Genomic DNA, 13,306 nt, shown 5'->3' with positions numbered 1-13,306 from the left:
CAAAACACATTGAATTGCCTTTGATTTCCTGGTCACCAAACAAGGAAATGTTTAATCAGATGCGAAGAGTGGTAAATTAAAAATGATTATTTAAATGAAGTCTACTAAAATCGGTGGCCTTGTTACTCTGGTCGGTGGGTGAATGTTGTTGGGTTTTTCCTGCACAGACAGACTTAACTAAATAAACTCCTCAGATTTGAATTAATACGTTGAGCCAAAGTGCCCTTTTACTAAGTCTTGTGTTGGCCTCAACGAGCAAGGAATGAAATAGCCTTGTGTTCCCAAATAAATTGACCCTTTTGAACCTCCTTCGAAGGACAATCGCAGAGCCACATTGAGACCGGACACAGACACTGATTGGATGACGGAAATTTCCTTTAATCCAGAGGTAACGAAAGCAGTCTGGAAGACATCTAAAAAGATCTGTATCTTGGGCCATTGACAAGTGTGTGAGGAATTGTTGGTCTTTTTGAGATTCGTGGCTCTCTCCGAAATCCCAGCAGAGATCCGTCTGTTAAGTTGACGTTTTGCTTGGAGGTAGATTCTGTAGTCAGTGTTTAAAGCCACAGCAGATGAGGGGGAGTTTTAGACTAGACTCTGCAGATACTTGCGGTATGAAATGTGAAGGAATATGAAAAACAAGCAGAGTGAACAATTGACCAAATCAACGTTTTTTTTCCACATCGTTTAATCGACGTAGCATTTGACACCGATCGGGGGACAGAAGCAAAGAAGAAGAAAGCGCTCGCCATCAGCTCGTGACTGCCGTTTCATGACTTGACAATGAGGGAGAGGCAATTCAGAGGAGAGGCCTTCCTTGGAACGCTTTTGTTTTATTTTGCTCTTTCATAAATTCCCAAGTCATTGTATCAGGGTCTGCGATCGTCTCTGAATTTTCTTTGATTGAAGGCTTGGAAATTTGGCTTTGCGATTGCCCATAATGACAGATTCCTTTAAATAAGGAACAAGATCAAGCATGGCAATCATGTCAAATGGAACAGAATTTGTAATCTCGAGTATCTTCTAATGCGGCAGGAAGTGAAACCCTTTTTATTTTCTTCCATGAAGCACTGTTTACCCAAAGCACTTCCAAGCATTTGACTTCGAAGTATGATAGCTATGACACATTTCTCTCTTCTCTTTTATGAGAAAATTGCTTCCAGACATCTGATTTGAGCCACTGTTCGCAAATCCATAGGAAGCAATTCGATTCCTATGTAAAAGAAGCCATTAGTTTTCTGTTTGAGTGAAACCAACTTGGAACTCGACTCTGATCCAATCACTGTGTTCGCTCTGGATAAGAGCGTCTGCTAAATGACTAAATGTTTAGAGCGTCAGACATAGTCTACCTCTACAGGAGATCCCCCTCGCCCCTTTGCAGGGCCTGAGTGTCTGAAATGACCATAAAACTCTGTGTCACCGACAGCCTGTAATTTCACCATCCAGCTCCGCGGCTAGGTATAATGGAAAATCCGTGGAAGCCATGAAACGCGCAGCTTGTCGACGGTGGAACACTGTTGTCCAAACACTCTGGACAACTCTCTAAACTTTAAATTACTGTGTTTAGACTGTCATTGTCTGAGAGGTTTTTCTCGAAAAAGAATTGCGATGCTCTTGTCTGTTCTCTTCCCAACTCGGGGAAAAGCCCTCGTTCAAAGTGTCGGTGTGTGCAACGGTCGTCCTCAAAAACCCTCCAACAGACCCTGTGATTTGTGAAAAGTGCATATACTGTAGAACATGGAGTTACAGTTGTGTCTTAAGCCGTCCTCCACCTCCTTATCAATCTGTCCTTTATCCCCGAGTCCTGGACGGAAACATACAGTTTTTCACAATTTCTAAAACACTAAACCCCATTCTCCGAATCAAATCTTCAGTGGCCTACACCCATTTGTCGAATAAGACACTCTTTTGGCAAAACGCTAAACATTCTCATTCACGAAAAACATTTTGCACTGTGACGTGATGCACTTGTGCTGCAAAATGGTAAACACAGGCGGCAAACAGTAAACACAACTACAACACTACTCATCTGTAAAACACAATGACTCAAAATTGTTCACACTTGTTTCTAATGGTGGTTCAAGACAATGTCAGCTTTCACCTTGGTGTCCGTATACAAGAATAGTTCAACATCAACCAGCAATTTTTACTGTAAGTGCTGCCTTCCACCATACAGCCCTTTTCTCAACCAAATTGAAGAATTTTTCTCTGAGTGGCAGTGGAAGGTCGATGACCTAAACCCATATACCAGGGTAAATACGTGTGGTGTTTTCAAGGCTGGATCCAGCACACCAGAGGGGTTTTACCCCGTTTCTTCTGTGTTCTTTGTTGACAGTACTACTGTAATGCCTGTTTGCGTGTGTTGGGGACGGTAGGAGGAGCAAGTGGGGGACTTGTAGAGATTACAAGAGATATTATACCATGGTCTGGGTGAATACTCGATTCTGATTGGCTGCAGGGATGTCCATTATCGGGTGATAACGGACACCTACTGCGTCATTGCAGACATAATAAAGAATAGACGTCCCCCCCCCGCACTCACACACACACACACACACCCTCTTTATTATGTCTATGCGTATACCAGTATCTCTTCTTTCTAAAACAGGCACATGACCCAAAATCCTGTTTTGAATGTGGTCCTTTACTGAACATGCTTTCATTCATGAAGTAACCTATTTCTCACTGTTAGCCGAGGGTTTAGAAGTCTGAGCTGTATGAACAGTTGCTCTGATAAATAGTGCATTGCTGTTCATGATTCGTGACTAATTCTCCCGATCTGAGCATTTCTGTAACTTTGTTCGTCTGATGAAACACACAATGCAACACCAATTCACCCATCATGTGACAGTTTAGCTACGTTTACTTACTTATGGTAACAATGTCCTCAATAATGGAGGTTGACCGTGAGAATGCAAGCAGCAAGAGCAGGAGCTTGGTTAGTGAGAAACACCCGTCAAGGTTTCTCTGCTGGTTACATATCGAATGTAACATCAACTGCACTTTGTTTTCCCATTCACTCCTAAAGAAACCGGTTTCAACAAACAAATAACAGTATTTCAAACTGTTAACTCAGAGAACGTACCATTTCACTACCTTTAAAAAGACCTTTGGCTGTACAAACCTTAACACATTTCAAGCATTTTTCTATCCGTTTGTTATGAACATTTATTCTCAGCATTTTTGATTTGATTTTGGTGAACAGTTTGTTTTTCTTTCTGTTACGTAAACCTCGTCTGAAAACCTTCCGAGCCATCTAGTGAAGTAATCAACAGCCTCCACAACATCCTTGCCTCCCCTCTGTTGGAGAGAATGTCCAACATAATCTATCTAACTGCTGAAAGGGAATACATTGTATGCCTTAACCGAATGCCCACAGCACAGTTTGACATCTCACGTTCGTGTTTGTCAAATCTTCCTTTTGCATACTTAAATTGTCAGTAGCACTTAATTTCATTCAATGGAATTGCATCTGGGGCTGGGAGCCGGGACAAACCGTCAGCCTTCTGGACACTGCCCATTCATTTGGTATTGCATCTGGACAAAACGTCAGCCTTCTGGACACTGCCCATTCATTCGATATTGCATATGGACAAAATTTCAGCCTTCTGTCCAGTTGACGTTCATTTGATATTGCATATGGACAAAATGTTGAATTGGTGAAGTCCCTGAACTCAAATATGAAACATATAGGGTCATGAAACATGTATAAATCAACATAGGAATTTGTAAGATTCCTATACAGTCAAAGTTGCTGCAGGTTGGGTTGCCAGTGTGTAGTTTCTGGGGTTAATGATAGGGCAAACTAATAAATTTTGCATCCATCTGGATTCCATTTTGTTTGCATGGTACACGCAATTGTGCAAGTGAACAACTCATGCATGTCTGTCATCAGGCACACACACACACACACTCACACACACACACACTCTCACACGCACACTCCGTCTCACTCTGTCTCAAACTGAATAATGTTTATTCCAAAAGCACATTTCAAAATATGATCTTAACCTAGGATGCTTTCAATGCAAAGTACTCTATTTACCTACTGACCTCAACACAACCCACTTGTTTGAGAGGAAGGTTTGCCTGTGACTTTGACAGGTTGTACATCATGGCACGCAGACCACGTCATGGTACTGTACTCCCTGCATGTCCTTCTAGTAAATTGGGCTCTAAGGGATGTGTAGTGTGCATCACACTCAGCATGGGCACGCTCTTTACCCTCTTACCCTCTCCTGAGCTACAGGCTAATGCTGGGGCTAGGAGCTGGATCTGGGGCTGAGGATAGGTTCTGGGCCTGGGGCTAGGTGCTTGGGCTGGGACTAGGAGCTGGGGCTATGAGCTGACACTGGGTCTGTGGCTAGAATGCGGAGCGTGGAGCTGGAGGCTGGCTGTAAGCCTGGCCAAGGAGCTGGCACGCTGCTCGCTGCATTCAGCCTGCAGAGTGTTACCTCATCACTTTCCTTCAGACAAATCCCCAGCCACTGCAACTCCTCATTCACAATCTGGCAGCGAGGGATCGAGCTGGATAACAAGCACACTTCTATTCTGATCCTACACTCTGTGGTCACAGAGCCAGCACAACAGGCACAACAGAGGCCGATGTTACTTTACAAAACATCTCAACAACTCCCCGCATTCCCCCCCCCCCCCTCCCCCCCAGCCAACTCCCCAACCGAAAACCAAATAAAAACACAAAACAATTCCGAAATAATGTATGATAACCAGTGCACAGGAGTTTTCTGTGTGTCTCTTTGACTGCACACTGTAGTGTAGCAAGGCCTGTAGCCAGGAAGCCTGACTAGTTCATCATCATATGTTGAGACAGGCGTACTCAGTCAGGCTTCTGGCCTGGAGGTACCTCAGACCTTCCGTCTGGGCACCGGGGTCACGGAGGGTCAGCATGAATAAGTCATGACTATGGAAGGCGTGAGAGAGTGGGAGGGGGAGAGAGAGAGGAAGGGGGGGACGGAGAGAGAGGGAGATAGGGAGGGAGACGGAAGGAGAGAGAGGGGGAGAAAGAGGGAGGGAGAGGGAAAGGGAGAGGGAGGGAGTGAGAGGGAGCGAGAAACAGGGAGAGGGAGAATGAAAGAGGGATGGAGAGAGAGAGAGGGAGGGGAGAGAGGGGTTGGAGGTGAATCACTCCCTTCCAGTGGGCAGCAGTGATGTGTAAAGACAGGACAGCTCTGCACACGCTCCTCCAATAAACCTACTTAAGTGGATTAGCGATGCCTGTCCCCAAGGCATGAAGAGACTTAAAGCTGTTCTTATCAGAAACACACATGAACAACAAAAACAACCAAAAACACTCTTTTTTTATCAGTTCCTTTGATTGAGAAACCGAGCAATGCTTGAGATGGTCAGGATAAGCCCGAAAACCTGCCAGAGCAGTATTATTGCGGAAATATATTGATCCTAACGGCTATGTGAATATATCCATCTCAAGTGCTGCAGAGCGTGAAACACAAGAAAATGCCTCACCAACTTTTAGACATCACCGTGTTGGTGGTTATGTGTAACACCTGTTGTTGTAACCTAGAAACAGATGTTGGACATTTTTGGCTACTTTCATTCCAGTCACAACCGGCAGCTGCTCCAAAGACATAATCTTGCCAAAAATTGCCCTTTGAGTGAGTGTGCACTATGTGCATTTTCATTCGTGTGTGGGATGTGTGTGGGATGTGTGTGCATGTGCGTGCGTGCTAGCGTGCGTCAGAGTGTGTGCTGGGCATGTGCATGTCCGCATGCGTTTGTGTTCGCGTGTGTAACGGTTCACACGTGTGTCAGTGTGTGCCGGTACGTGTCCGTGTGTGCGTGTAGTTGTCTTCTACAGTTCCGTGGCTTGTTTTTGTGCTGTGCAGGTCTAGACTGGCTGATTTCCACATGAACTGCCTGGTGACTCAGCACACAGTGAGCAGCTGCCCCAACGAGGACAACTACCAGGCCTGCCTGGCCTCCTACACTGGCCTCATAGGTGACTACAGATGGAGGGGAGGGGGCCGGGGCGTGGAGGTGGAGGGGAGGCGGGTGGGGGGTGGGGGGGGTCGACAGGGAGGGGGCGGGAAGAGAGGAGGAGGACAGGGGGGGGAGTATTTGGGATCCAACTTGCGGTCGATACTTCCACCTACATGTGGAGCTGTTTGGGGGAAGGCGATGGTGGGGAACACGGACACGTCTCCCGTGCTCGGAGGACAGCTGGCCGGCAGGCTCGAGCGAGGGCGCTGAATAGAGAACAACAGGATGCTGACTGCTCTTCGTGAACTTAGGACGCGTTCCGGACCGCTGCAATCTGCCTGAGTACAGCTTTATATCTGACCAGACTGACTGACTGCAGTACAAGCTGACAGGCTGTAATGCAGGTTTTCGGAATGCATAATTCACCGACCGTCCTTGATACCTGTTAGAAATATTCCTCATAACCTCGTTTTAAATATTAAAAGTGCACCATATGCCTGTCAGCAAATCTGGATGGACTCTTCACATGTAAAACAAGCATTAGCATCACACACCACAGTCCCTATATCAAGTCTGGGGCCACAAAGTCACAGGGAACGTCGTTATAGACCTCGGTAGGTTTTCTGTTTATAGTAAATGTAGTCCATTATTATCCATTAGTGCCCTGATATTGTTAGGTAATGTGTCTGAATCCCCTTCTCTGTAGGAACGGATGCAACCCCTAATTACGTGGACGGAAGCTACAGCAACTGGACTGTGTCCCCATGGTGCACCTGCGCAGGAAGTGGCAACCAGGAAGGGGAGTGCGAGAACTTCCTTCGGGACTTCACAGACAACACCTGCCTGAGTGAGTAAATAAAACGAAACACAAAGTTCAATTCCCTCGCTCGCGTTAGGATGTCGTCCTATGGGATCTCTCCGGTTCTTTTCATGTTAGCCACACTGTTGTGGCACTCGAGCAACTTGATTTCACCCTGAAAATCGAGTGGGGACGGGTGCGTTTTCATCCTCGCGTTCACAAACTCTCTGTCGGTGGCACTCTGGAGACATAGCTGTGCAGCATGCTAGATACACATGAGTGGCAGATCTCAGATCTCCGATGGATCAAGTTGACTTTCTTCTCAAGGTCTATACAAGATAAGAGGACGAGGAGATTCTACAAATTCGGCAGAATTCATTGTATATGACTGGTATCTTTTAACAGTCCGGTAACAACAAAATGTTCATGTTGTCTTTATGCTCTGTTCCACGTAAGTTACTCTTCAGCCTTCTCTAAGAAAACAACCGAGCGATGACGCATTTGAGACGACACGCTCACGAAAGGAAGGAACATTTGGGCCTCAACTAAAACAGCCACGCAACATGATTTAGTAGTGAAATATCAGGCGCTTCACGGAATTGCGACAAAGTGTGTAGCCGTGTCATCAGCACTACAAGGCACCATTGCCTTTAACATGTTCCATTGTGTAGGTAATGCTCTTCGACCATTTCAATAGATTGCCGGGGATGCCGTTTTAGCTGAGTCCGCAAGATGAGGGATGAGACACGAAGAGGCGTCTTGAAAAAGAACACAAAATGCAGCCTCTCCTGTTTGCAGTCAGGGGGAACTGGAGATAAACTGCTACAGATGTGGCTTTCCTTTTTACTAGCGTGGGGGGGGGGGGGGTGAAGACAGCAACCCACAGAAATACAACGCAAAAGCTGCATTACAATGTGAGAATAGGCCAATCATATTTAGTCTTGGCACCCTGCAGGCAATGGCCTGGGATATGCCCATGGGTTAAAAACGTATCTGAAGTCATTAAAAATGCAATCGTTGTCGGCAATGAGCTTAATCACTGGCTGGAACATTTGGGTGCAGTAAAGCATTCACTATGGGAGCCCTCTAGCCAACTTGATGATTTATTAGTTTACTGCTGCACCTCTGAGGGTGATGTTAGTTATATCACCTCCGAAACAAACAGATGCGTATAACGACTTTTCTCAATAGTACTTGACAGGGAACTTTGTAGCAGTGTGAGCATTTAAGATACACATATGAAGCTATGAGACACGACTCACAAACACGAGCGAAAACACGTCGACACGTTTTATATTATTCTTCATCCGGAACCCAACGCACGAAATTATGGATCTGAACCGGTCAACTGCAGTGGGTGGTGTGTGCAAGTGCGAAGTAAGTGTGTAAGTGTGTCAGTGTGTGCCGATTATGCCTGTGTGGTTCCCCTCCCTCTCATTTGTCCTTTGTGGAGGGAGAAAAATGTCATTTCTCCTTTGTTTGAGAAGGGTCGGAATCTGATCAGTCACATAAATCTATTCAAAGTCATCTCTGCGCGATGACCTTATAATGGAGGTGGTTGCCAAGCAATTACACGGTTTGCCGTCTTTTCTGCAGGAGCAGAAAGAAACAAGCACTGTGTATCAAATGGACGGCAGGCCAAAGTAAAAAGGTGCTCTGTCCTGGTTTATCCCCCCCCATCCGCAGAGCTGACTGCAGATGGATTTGTCACCCCGTCTCCTCCCCCTCGACCCCCTCGCCCACCTCCCCCCCACCCCCTTCCCTCTATGGAGTGCTCTGGCGGCCTGCACTCTCTCTCTCTCGGTCTCTCTCTGTGGAGCTCATTTATTTGCTTTTAAAAAGATGCCACAGATTTGCACGCTTGTGGCGTATACTCAGTGGCAAGCAAACAGGCCTCATCAACTTGAGTGCAGACATTACGCCACAATTTGGTCAAACCTGTTGCTGCAAATTGAGATAAATTTGGTTTCTCCGTATAAAAGGTTTTTAACAGGGTTATTTCGAGTCAAGGACACGGACAAAAGTGTCTGTGGATGAATGTGCATTCATTGCATTCTCCTAGTGCTCTGAGATTCAAACAGTATTTGCTTTCATTCCTTAAAAAAAAAAAAAAAAAAAGCTAGAATAGAATATTGAAAGGATCGAGAGAAAATTGTGGTGAGCTCGTAAGTTTTACAATTAATAAGCAAATCCAGTAGCTCCAAGCTATCCCACAAAGCGAAGGCAGATCCACTCACACAAATACTGCTGGGCAGAAGACCAAGAACTAACTTAGAGCTCTCTGTAAACCGGCTGCTTCTGCTACTGTGAGAGACAGCTCAAACGAATGACTGTATATGTCCTCCGTCCCCACAGGAAATGCCATTCAGGCCTTCGGATATGGAGTAGACAGCATGTCCCACAAAGCTGACCCTGTCCAATCCACCCCGACCACAAGGCCTGCCTCAGAGGCCACGCCGGAAACTTCCGAGCCCACCTATAGCCCCATCGATATGCCGCCAGGAGACAAGGAAGACAAGGTAGGCAGGAAGACCTCCAGGTCGATTGGGTACACACTTTTGGGGGATGGAAAGAACAATATTGGTTGTGTGATACTGTAACTACAGTTATAGGGAACAATGATTTGTGGGTGGAAAGTCAAAGCTTAGCCACATACAGTGCATCGAAATCCATTCTCCATGGTAACCCATCCTATACTGCAGCCAGGATGATGACATTTGCTTGAAATATTGTCTCTCAGTCCATTATAAGGAACAGGGAACAGGGACCGTTTTAATCTGGATTAAATGCACTGAATATCCTAGCCTTGAGATCCCAATGCATTTAAAACAGTTAAAAAAAACTGTCTTCTGGAAGACTTTGGGTCTGAGAAAAATGAGCATTTTTTTTTCACGCAAGAAAATTGTTTGCTACACTATTGTTTGCTACAGTAGATCTTGATTTTGTTTTCCCACTGAGGACACTGCTATGTTGTACAAATAAATACAAAAGTGCATCCTTCCAGTGCAAGACTAATTGTGTTTTTGACCTATCTCTGAGACCCAGTTACCAAACTTGACTGAATTAGGCACCACAGTCCATCATCACCCAGCACCAGATACCATGCTCACTGTTGTCATCGCTATGATTATTGTACAGGCATTGTCGTCGCCGTGTTGCGTTCGAGACAAAAGAAACGTAAAAAAAACTGTTGTTTATTTTGGAACGACACGCATTAAGATGTTGAAAGCGGACCAATTTAGGCTTTCAAACCCAATTAATTGGCCGTCTTTCTCTCTCTCTTTCCTCCGACGGCCCATGCGCACGTAGAGGCTCTTTGTGGTAAAGACAGCAAATTAATACCTTAAAAATGGTGCGAGGGGTGAGAATTAATGAACAAGCCTCACCGATAACAATAACGGTGGGTGGTGGGGTGGGGTGGGGTGGGGGGGGGGGGGATGGAGGGGGAGATGGGGGGGGGGGGGTGGGCAACATTGGAATTGCTTTCTCCAAAGGTTCTCTGTGTATGTCAGTATTGATGCACCGTTCTGTGCCTCCCTTGCTGCTGCGCGATGCTTAATTTATTGTAAAAATGGTAATTAGGAAACAATAAGACGTGTGATTACTCAAGCAGGAAGTTTATAATTAGAGAGGGAGCCGGTGGGGACATTTTGGGCGGCCCCTCTTTCTCCTGCAACCATGGCTGGCAATTAAAACTTGTCAAACTTCCATCGTAGATTAATTGGGGGAATGTCGGTATGAGTCGTTTTGGCAGAGGACTGTCTGTTTGTCTGGCCCTGTGAATCCTCATGATAGCCACTGAAGACCACCCATCCACACGCTGGTGTCCAGTAAGCATGAAGTGTCAAAGTCGTTCGCCATGGAGCCAACAGACTCACATGCTGTGGGCATAACACGTGACATACAGTAACTAACTCAACTGAAGTGTTGCTTAAGATAAATTAGGTCCTCAGAGATCTCCAAACATTGACAGAGACTTCTCAACTTTAAATCCTGTTCCAGTCAATGTTGCTGTGCTTCAGTAGTTATCTAGTTAACTTATACTTATGTTTCCTATGATTAGGATATTACAGTTATATCAGTCAGCCATTGTTCATTTTTAGCTGAACTCCATGTTGTGCTTGGAGATAATTGAACTAATATCACTGTCAGTGTAGATGTATGTATGTATATATATCAAAACAGGCCTCTTTGGTCTATTGTAATGTGGTCTGCCTATTTACAAGTGCCTAAGGAAATTATAAACCGACTACATTAGCTTTATTCTTCTCTAGGTGTGGGGCTGTACAGATAGTGTCCATATGGGTCAAATTTTTCGGCAGGAAATAGATTTGAATAGCTCTGCCTATCTGATCCTAGCGTGTTTTCCCAATGCTAATCTAATGGAATAACACGGTGTATATTTTGTAATTTAGAGGGTTCATGCCTTATGTGAGCAGGCTATTTAATAAGAGATTTAGTCCCAGAGGTTTGCTTACTGTAAGAGAACCATTCTATTGGTGCTGTGTATTTTCAGTTCAATTGACATAATTGATTGCGGACAGCCTGTACAGAAGCAAACCCTGGGTTGGTCAATAATCAGCTCAGGGAAGCTCAGCTGTTAACGTTTGATCAAGCACTAATCTATAATAAAAAGTATCCCCTGTCTGTTTAGTGTAACTAACCCTGTGATACACTACATCAAAGTACAGCACTGCTATCCCTAATAATAACGGGATATTGCTTCCTCTGCCTCTGTCCATCCTCACGCCCTCTCTTTCTCCCTGTCTACCCCCCCCCCCCCCCTCCCCAAACCGCCATCCTTTCTCTTAGCCTCTCTCTTTCTCTTTCTCTAGCTCACTCTCTCAATCTTTGTTTATGTTTATGTATGGTTCTGTGGTTCCGTGTGTGTGTGCTTGCATGTGTGGATATTGGCTGTGGACAGAGATCTGGACTCGTGTCAACAGGCTGCTGCCACACATCACTGCACCTGCTAATTAATTGGCTTTTAGTTGCGGATATGTTTGCTGCATTGTCAAGCAACCGATTGCTTTTTTGGCAACTGTCATTTAACCATTTCAGCCTTCAGTCGCACATGAAAAACTTTGCCTCAACAGCATTTCCTCACAAACTTGAATTTTTGCAAACAAAGAAAAAAATACAAATATCAAAAGCTAATATGACAAACCCCCGTTTTTTTGCATTTCATTTCACACCATCCTATATAAACCCAAGAAAATGAGTAGCTGGTAGGTAATATTTGAGTGGATGTTTCTCTGTGTAAAGGGAAATGGACCAAAGTGTTATGTCTCCAAAGGCTACACTGGTGTAGATGAGGAAATGAATGGAAGAGAGGATGTTTCATGTTTCTGTTGATGCTCTCTGTAATGCTGTGTATGGGGAAATGGTGCCTCAAGAAATTGAGGAGCCTGCAGTTATATGTAGCCAAATGGTTTGCATGGTGTTGCAAGAATCAGATACAATATATACAGTATATAGACATACAAAAACAACATTCAATGCTAACAATTTCATGGAAACCCCATAATAAGGGCAGTGTAGGGCATAACAGTACTGCTCTTGGCAGTACATGGCTGCAATAGCCAGAGTGATATGCTCTACTACCACTCCTCTCCTAATGTGCTCTTCAGTATTTGAGTGCCTCTGCTGTTTTCTATGGTCATTTTGACTGAATGGAAATTTCTACTAAATTGTGTTTTTGACACTACCAAACACTATCAAACAGCCTGAAGCAGATCGTTGGCGGGATGATATGTGCACGGTACCTGCTTTAATGCTGTTCAATGTAAAAAATGTTATTAATGGTTGTACAGTCATTTTCTACAACAAAGATTGTACTGACAAAAATGTTTCATGTTTGACAAAAATGTTTCATGTTTGTCAGGCTGCAAATAATTATCGATTTCTAAAGCGCCTAACACACAATCAACAACACTGTCGTCACCACGAGTAGCAAGTATACAACACAACCACAACCGGCAACCTGGTGCTTTTATCAAAACATTTGATGCCTCAACACCTTCTAACTGGCCTAAAAGCCTCTGACCATTTCCGTGTTTGTCTCTGCAGGATAACGGGGGTGATTACGAGGACCTGCGCAGCCCTGAGGGCCCACCTGAGGACAGCTCAGCCTGGCCCAGCGCCGACCCTTGGGTCCTGGTGGTCAGCCTGACCCTGGCCCTCGCTCAGGCCCCTGCCCTGCTCGCCCTATAAAACGGCCGGGGGGGGGGGGGGGGGGGGGGGGGGTGTAAGGGTCGTCCTTCAACAAGCTGGCCCAGAAGGGAAAGAGCTCACCGCAAGCTTGTTATTTTCAACGTGTCTGGGCATCCACATGGTATTTATGAGGGAAAATATGAGGAAAAATACACAATCTGAGACATAAACTCAATCATTATTCATTTGATGTATCATTTGGGAGGGTTTTGAGGACCTCTGAAGACTTGGCTTTAATGGACCCGTCATAAGGAGCTGTGACCTACAGCCGTAGAGACCGGCCGCTGTGAATGTTACTGTCTGTCGTTACTGAGACAAAAACCAAAAGGACCCCAA

General features: G+C 45.2%; 1 protein-coding gene across 1 annotated transcript; it reads left to right on the top strand.

Moving 5' to 3' along the window:
• The first annotated feature begins 5,861 nt into the window (after positions 1 to 5,861).
• Positions 5,862 to 12,971, top strand: LOC136938027 (GDNF family receptor alpha-2-like). The gene is made up of 4 exons (XM_067231234.1): positions 5,862 to 5,977; positions 6,665 to 6,805; positions 9,113 to 9,276; positions 12,827 to 12,971. Exons 1-4 carry the CDS (start codon positions 5,887 to 5,889, stop codon positions 12,968 to 12,970), a joined length of 540 nt encoding a protein of 179 aa, XP_067087335.1. The 5' UTR covers positions 5,862 to 5,886; the 3' UTR covers position 12,971.
• Positions 12,972 to 13,306: the final 335 nt, after the last annotated feature.

This window comes from Osmerus mordax, chromosome 28, assembly GCF_038355195.1.
Source record: "Osmerus mordax isolate fOsmMor3 chromosome 28, fOsmMor3.pri, whole genome shotgun sequence".
Taxonomy (NCBI): domain Eukaryota; kingdom Metazoa; phylum Chordata; class Actinopteri; order Osmeriformes; family Osmeridae; genus Osmerus; species Osmerus mordax.
The sequence above is the reverse complement of the archived record's forward strand: the minus strand, read 5'-3'. Positions and strand labels throughout refer to the sequence as shown.

Coding starts and splice junctions, on each gene's coding strand:
- LOC136938027 (XM_067231234.1), top strand. CDS start 5,887: ATGAACTGCCTGGTGACTCAGCACACAGTGAGCAGCTGCCCCAACGAG. Junction 5,978..6,664: donor CTCCTACACTGGCCTCATAG/GTGACTACAGAT, acceptor CCTTCTCTGTAG/GAACGGATGCAACCCCTAAT. Junction 9,277..12,826: donor CAGGAGACAAGGAAGACAAG/GTAGGCAGGAAG, acceptor TTGTCTCTGCAG/GATAACGGGGGTGATTACGA.